This window comes from Elephantulus edwardii, unplaced genomic scaffold (genome assembly GCF_000299155.1).
Source record: "Elephantulus edwardii isolate Elephantulus edwardi_28Jun2011 unplaced genomic scaffold, EleEdw1.0 scaffold00060, whole genome shotgun sequence".
NCBI classification, from domain to species: domain Eukaryota; kingdom Metazoa; phylum Chordata; class Mammalia; order Macroscelidea; family Macroscelididae; genus Elephantulus; species Elephantulus edwardii.
Window position 1 is genome coordinate 13374659 of NW_006399810.1, and position 8046 is coordinate 13382704.

Consider the following 8046-nt stretch of genomic DNA (forward strand, 5'->3'; position numbering starts at 1 on the left):
TGTACAAATCTCCGCTTGCATCTCTGTTCTCTTTTCCTAGGGATTATTCCAGCAATGGAATAGCTGACTCATGTGACATTTCTTTGTTCAGCTTTTTGTAGAAATGCCAAATTGCCTTCCAGAGTGGTTGTACCATTTTACATTCCCACCAACTGTGTATGAGAGTTACAGTTTCTCTACATCCTCTTCAGCATTTATTGCTTGATGCCCTATTAAACTTTGTCATTGCCACTGGAGTGAGATAGTATCTCATTTGGTTTTGATTTACATCTCTCTGATTGCCAGTGATTTTGAGTATTTCGTCATATGATTTTGAGTATTTCTTCATATGTCTGCTGGCTATCTGAATTTCTTAAGTCTTTCCATGCCCATTTTATGATCAAGTTATCAGTCTGTTTCTTTTGGGGGCTCTGTAGGATTCTGTAAACTTTTGTTAAGAGGCTCTTGTCCGAGATGTCATTGCCAAATGTCGTTTCACAGTCAGCAGGTTTTCTTTTCACTCTGTTAGAAAAGTTTTCTGATGCGCACAAGGATTTAATCTTCGAACGATCTCATTGTCGATGTTAGCTTCTTCTGGATGTGCATTTCTGGCTGTGCTTGCCAGCTTATTTACACCATAGACTAGGTCTTCTAACTCTTCTTCCATTATGTCTCTTATGATCTTTATGATTTTAGTCTTTACCCCAGGTCTCTGATTCACCTTGAGTTAATCTTTGTATATGGTGTGAGAATGAGCATCCTGCTTCAGAGTTCTGCAGGTAGCAGTTCTGTTTTGCCAGCAGCATTTGTTGAAGAGATTGTTATTCTCCCATTTGATAGCTTTTGTTTCTTTGTCAAATACCAGATGACCATAGGTAGATGCCACAACTTGTCATGATCCATACAGTCAAATGTGTTTTCATAGTCAAAAAAGCACAAATAGACATTTTTCTGGTATTCCTTACTTTCAGCCAGGATCCATCTGACATTAGCAATGATATTCTTGGTCCCATGGCCTCTTCTAAATCCCGCTTGAACTTCTAGTAATTCCCTATCTGTGTACTTTTTGAGCCGTTTTTGAATGATCTTCAAAGTATTTTGCTTCCATGTGATAACAGTGATACTGTTTGATAATTTCCACATTAAATTGGATAACCCTTCTTGGGAATAGGAACAAATATGGACCTCTTCCAATCCATTGGCCAGACAGGAATTCTCCAGATTTTCTGGCATCGACTGGTGGGTGCATCCAAGGCTGCCTCTGTTAATTGAAACAAGTCAGTTGGTATCTCATCGATTCTTGGGGCCTTATTTTTTACCAATGCCTTCAATGCAGCTTCCTATTCCTCTTTCATTGCCATTGGCTCCTATTCATATGGTACTTCCTGAAATTTTTTAGTGGCAATCTGTTCTTTCTGGTACACTAATTCTGTGCATGCCAAGTTGTGGCTGACATAGAGAAGAAGAGTGGGAATCCCAGAGCCCTTGATTGTGCTCAAGAGGAACCTATACCTGGATCAGGAGGCTGTTGTAAGAATGGAGCAGGGGAGCACTACATGGCTTAGAACTGGAAGGGGAGTGTGTCATGGTTGTATTCTCTCTCCATACCTGTTCAATCTATATGCTGAGCAAATTATCTAAGGAGCTGGATTCTATGAAGAGGAATGTGATGTGGCAGCAGGATTGGAGGGAGACTTATCAATAACTTGCATTATGCAGATGACATAACCTTGCTTGCTGAAAGTGAGGAGGACTTGAAGCACTTATAGCAGAAGATCAAGAAATGCAGCCTTCTGTTTGGATTACATCTCCATATCAAGAAAACAACGATTCTTACCACTGGACCAATAGGTAGTATCATGATGGATAGAGAGGAGATTGAAACTGTCAACAACTTCATCTTGCTTGGATCCACAATTCACAACCTTGGTACGAGCAGTCAGAAAATAAGGAGATGCATTTCACTGGGAAAATCTGCAGTGAGGGACCTTTCCAAATTATTAGTGACATAACTATGAGGACTAAGGTGTGTCTGATTCTGGCCACAATCTTTCTGATTACTATGCATCCTAATAAGGATGACAGAAAAAGAATTGACACCTTTGAGTTGTGGTGTTGGAGGAAGAGCACTAAATATCCCATGGATGGCCAAGAGAACGAACAAATAAGTCTTGGAGAGGGTGCAGCCAGAGTGCTCTTTGGAGGCAAGAATGATCAGTCTTTGCCCCACATACTTTGGACATATTGCTAGGAGGTGTTATTCCTTGGAGAGGGACATGATGTTGGGAAGAGTGGAGGGTTACTGAAGGAGAGGAAAATCCTCAGCCAGGTAGATTGTTGCAGTGACTGCTGGAGTGGGCTCTTGTTTGTCAGGAAGTATGAGGATGGCGCAGGACAGGACTGGGTTCAGATCTTTTGTTCATAGGGTCGCTATATGTTACACTTCACTTGACAGCACCTCACAACAAACAACATAGCTAGATGGGTTAATTTATGGGTCCTTGATTTTGTTCCATTGGTCTATATTACGTTATTATACAAATGCTGTACTGTTTTGGGTATTACGGCTCTGTAGTTGATTTTTGAGACCAGAGAGTGCTATGCCACCCACTTCATTTTTGTTTTTCATAAGTGCCTTGCATACTTAGAGTCTCTTTCCAAATATACTTGCCAATTGTTTTTCCTATCTCTTTTTTAAAAAATGAGTTAGCTGTCTGTGTTGGCACTGCATTGAGCAGATTGAATGCTTTTGGAAGGACTGTCATTTTAACTATAACAGGAAACATTTTTCCATTTAGGTAGGTCTCTTATTGTTTCTCACAGTAATGTTTTTTTTTTATAAAGGTTCTTTGTGTCTCTAGTTTGATTTATTCCTAAGTTTTAAAATTTATATTTGGCTATTGTAAATAATACTGCTTTCTTAGTTTCCTTATCTGTGTTTTCTTTGTTACTGTAGAGAAATCCCCCCGATTTTTTTTTAGGGTAAAATAGTAATGATAAATTTATTAGAAATTTCTATCTTCAAAGGGCTAGACCTCTCTACATGAAAGGAGATATGACTGGCAGGCCCTACTTATTTTTTAATATTGATCTTAAATCCTCCAGCTCTATATAATTGGTCTACTAGGTATAACATTTTTCTGGTTGAATCCTTGGGGTTTTCTGTGTACACTAATATATCATCTGCATATAGCAACAATTTTATCATAATTGTCAATCTGAATGCCTCTGAATTCCTTCTCTGGTCATACTGCCCTAGCAAGTACTTTCAATACAATATTGAATAGGAGTGCTGAAAGTGGGCATTTTTTTTCTGGTCCCAGTTCACAAGGAGAATGTATTTAGTCATTTTACTGTTGAGAATGGTGTTGGATCTTGGTTTTTCATGTATACTTTTTCTTATGTTGCAGAAATTCCATTCTATTCCTATTTTGTTGAGTTCTTTAATCTGGAAAGGGTGCTGAATTTTGTCAAAAGCCTTTTCTGCATCAGTTGATAAGATCATGTGGTTCTTGTTCTTTGCTTTGCTAGTGTGATGAATTATGTTGATTGTTTTTCTTCTGTTGAACCATCCTTGCATACCTGTTATGAATCTCTCTTGGTTACGAAGAATTATTTTTCTGATGTACTATTGGATTCTATTGTCCAGAATTTTGTTATGTATTTTTGCATGTATATTCATGAGATATAAGGATCTATAGTTTTCTTTTTTGGCAGTGTCCTCACCTGTTTTTGATATTAGGATTATGCTTGCTTCAGAAAAAGACTCTGGAAGTGTTCCTTATTTTTCTATTTTTGAAATAATTTATGTAAAATTGCTGATAGTAAGTTTAGTAGAATTCAGCTGCAAAGCCATCTGGGCAAGAACTTTTTTTGGTGGGGAATCTTTTTATGACCTGCTCAATTTCTTCTTTTGTGATGGCCCTGTTCAACTGTTGAACATCTGTCCATATCAATCTGGGTGGGGTGTGAGTTTCAAGGAATATGTCCATTTCCTCTCAGTTTTCAAATATATCAGAGTATAGCTTTTCATAATATTCTATTATTGGTTTAATTTCATCTGGTTCTGTTGTGATGCCACTTCTGTCATTTTTAATTAGAGTTATTTATTTGTTTCTTCTCTTTTATTAAGTTTGCCAATTGTTTTGCTGACCTTTCTGAATAATCACTTCCTGATCTTGTTGATGATTTCACTTGTATTTCTCTCTTCTAGCCTTTGTCCTTACAATTTTCTTTCTTCTAGAGGCTGTGGCATAAGGTTGTTATTCTCTCTCTCTCTTTTTTTTTTTATGGAGATGTTGAGTTAGGTCATGAATTTTATTTCATTGCGGCCTGAAAAGATACTTACAATGTTTTTTAATTTGTTGGGGCTTGCTTTGTGCCCTAATATGTGATAGATTCTGGTGGATGTACCGTGTGCACTTGAGAAGAAAATATGTTGAGCTTTACTTGGGTGCAATGTCCTGAGTACATCCATAAGATCAAGTTGGTTGATTGTATAGTTTAGATCTGTTACATCTTTGTTTCAAGTTGACCTGTCTTTTGATGGTTGTAGTGTGTTGAAGTCTCCTATCACTATTGGGTTTTTGTCTAATTCTTTCTTCAATTCTGTAACTATTGTTACGTGTTTTGCAGGTCTATCATTAGGTGCATAAATATTGACCAAGGTTATGTCTTCTTGATCTGTTGTGCTTTTAATCAGTATGTTATGTCCTTCCTTATTCATTATGGTGGTTTTCATTCTGAAGCCCATTTTATCAGAGATTAGTATTGCTACTCCTTCTTTTTTGAAGTTGCCATTTACTTGTTGTATTTTTTTCCCTCAGGCTTTGATTTTGAGTCTGTCTTCCTCTTCATTTCTCAGATGTATCTCTTGTAGGCATGATATTGATGGAATTGTTTTTCTCCAGGTGGGTTGCAGGCTCTTCCTTCCCTGGCACCTGGTGAGCCTCATCTGGGAGGAAGTCTGTCACCTCATTGTGGCCTCCTCTCCTAAAGTCTGTTGTTGTTGGTGTTTGGCTAGTTCATCATCTACAGCAATTTCCCTCCAGGGGAGTTGCTCATTTCTTTTTATAAATTCCATTTTAAATTTCAGTACTTTAGTACTTTTCAATCACGAGATTAGATAATTTAATTGAAGAAAATATTTTAAAATATTCTCATAAACATGTTTGCAAAGACATAAAGACTGAAATAATATCCTTGATGATCTTTTTGATATATGAAAATATTTTTATTTTATTTTTTTAAAATTTTATTTTGTAGTAAGTAAAGTAAGAGTTGAAGACAAAGAAAAAAGAGGTGACTTAGAAAGAGATGAAGAGAGAGAAAGAAGATATCGAGAAAGAAAGGTATGTGAAACTCAAAGTCACATTTCCCAGATCCTGCAACAGTGAAGGACATTTAATCATTATTATTAAAAACACTTTTAGAACATTCCTTAAAACAGATTTTAAGGCCTAGTCATGATCTCAAGCACTATATATTGACATCTTCTTTTCCCTTTACAATCATATTTTGATTTTTCCTTTATTTCAAAGATACTGTTTTTTAGAAAATTTAGAAAGTACAATTAAATATTGAGAACAAAGCAAAAGCCACCGGATCCTCAGTCAGAGATACTATTAAAAATGTTGTTACTTAAATCCTGCCACCTGGTTTCTTTTTTTAATTTACTGACTGACTGACAGTATATATAAATAATTGTTGTTGTGTACTGTACAGTCAGAAACGACCCATAGCAGATCCTCTGGTGTGTTTTCAGAGGCAGTTAATTGTAGGGAAGGAGACTGCCCATCGTCTTCCCATGGAGCAGCTGGTGGATTTGAACCTTTTCCTTTGAGATTGCAGTGCAGCTTCTTGCCACTAGGCTGCCAGAGCTTGTTGTTGGTGTTTTGTGGGGCTTGTAGTGACCCTATGTTCAACAGCTCTGAACCCTGCTCTTTCTCTGACACACCTATCCCCATTACCCCAATCACTTAATCAGTCCATCTTATCGAGGGTCTTCCTCTCTTGCGCTGTCCTTCCACTCTCCCAAGCATGATGTCCTTCTCCAAGGACTGGTCCCTTCCTTGCAACATGCCCAAAGTATGTCAGATAACACCTCAGAATTTTGCTTCCAAGGAGCATCCTCTTTCACCTCCTCTAGGACGAACCTGTGTATTCTCCTAGCAGTCCATTCAATACTCTTCTCCAGCACCACAGCTCAAAGGCATCAGTTCTTCTGTCATCCCTAGTTATTGTTCAGCTTTCTGATGCATAGCAAGTTGTGAAAACTATGGCCTGTATCAGGCACACCTAAGTCTCCAGACTGACATTGTTGCTCTTTGGTACTTTGGAGAGGTCCCTGACCGAAGTCTTTCCCAGTATAATTTGTCTTTTGATTTCTTGGCTGCTGATACCAAGAAGTGTTGATTGTGGAACGAAGCACACTAAAGCTGTTAACAGTCTCAGTCTCTTCACCATCTATCATGATCCTGCCATTTGGCCCAGTGGTGAGAATCTTTGTTTTCTTGATGTTGAGCTTCAATCCCTATTTAAGGCTGTAGTCCTTGACCTTTTGCAGCAAGTGCTTCCTCAGTTTTAGCAAGGAGGGTTGTGTCATCTGCATAACACAGATTGTTGATGAGTCTTCCTCCAATCCTGATGCCCCATTCCTCCTCATAGAGCCTAGCCTTCTGGATGATCTTTTCTCCATTTAGATTGATAAGGTATGGAGATAGGACACATCCCTAGTGCACACCCTTCCCTGTTTTGAACCATGCAGTGTTTCCTTGCTCTGTTCTGAATATTGCCTCCTGGTCCAAGTGTAGGTTTCACAATCAAGTGTTCTGGGATTCCCATTATTTTTAGTTAGCCACATTTTGTTGTGATCACAGTCAAATACCTTATCATAGATATGTATGATGTTTATACATTGTGTATATATAATCTCCAGAGAAACAGAATATACATAGAGATGTGTCTAAGTATTCATATACGTGTGTTTTTAATCATATAATTATGTGTCATTTATACATTCTAGCCAACAAGATATTGTATTATTTAGACCTTGTATAAACATATATATATATTTGCTATTGAGGTGATTTTAGCTCATGAAAATCTCTTGTGCACTGTAGTAAATCTGTTTTCCGTAGGGTTTTCAATGGCAGTGGGGTTTTTTTGGTTTGTTTGTTGGTGGTGGTTTTTTTTCCACAAGTAGATTTCTAGGTCTTTCTTTTCAGATGCTTCTGGGTAGACTTGAGCATCCAGCCTTTCAGTTAACAACTACGTATGCTATTGTTTGCAGAACCTAGGTTCTGCCTCAGGAACACATTCTCAAGCCTTTTCAGCCTAGAGTGCAAATGTCCTGGATATTGGAAATCAGGCTGATATAAGTGGCAATGGTGAAGGGGTCCCATAGACACGCATAAAGCACTGAAATCATGTGTCACATTCAGGGACCAAAAAGAAATTTCCATTACGTAAATCCTGAAAAAAGAAGCTGAGTTGAAATGTGGAAGCTTGACACGTCCTACTGCATCTTAACATATTGTAGACTCGACAGGAGCTAACGACAGTAGCAGGCTTGATGCCGGAGATATAATTCACATTGCCAGAACTCTGTCCAAGGCATATTGAAGAAGAGACATCTCATCAAAAGAATGCACCTAAGATTCACCTCTATCAAGCTTCCTTAGACACAGTCAATCACCTGAAAGGAATGAGTACACAACACTGACAAAAAGAGAAGCACGATTATATCACCCAGGAAGAAGTCTGGAGAGGAGATTCTTTCTGGTTCCTGTCAAAGAATTCAGTATGGCAAATGAAAGCCACCTGCTACAGCATTCTCATTTGAAGGATGGCTAACCAAAGTAATTGTTAAGTGGCTTAAGAAAGTATTTGCCTGGCACTTGGAACATGAAATCTTATAATTACATATTATACATAAGCCATATGAGTATGTTATTGATGCTAAAGTGATATTTTCTGCTAGCTTGAAAGCACTGTTTTAAATGGCACATAAATCCAGAGATAATTAGATTTATATGCAGGTAATGTTTTTCCTTCTGGTTTTTTTTT

The 8046-nt window shown here is 37.9% G+C and overlaps 1 protein-coding gene across 1 annotated transcript in view; it reads left to right on the plus strand.

Moving 5' to 3' along the window:
* WDR60 (WD repeat domain 60) overlaps positions 1-8046 on the plus strand; it is a 290279-nt gene that overhangs the window by 132375 nt on the left and 149858 nt on the right. The window contains exon 6 of the mRNA XM_006887691.1: positions 5245-5330. Within this exon, the coding sequence (XP_006887753.1) occupies positions 5245-5330 (86 nt within the window). The remainder of the gene's footprint in view (positions 1-5244; positions 5331-8046) is intronic.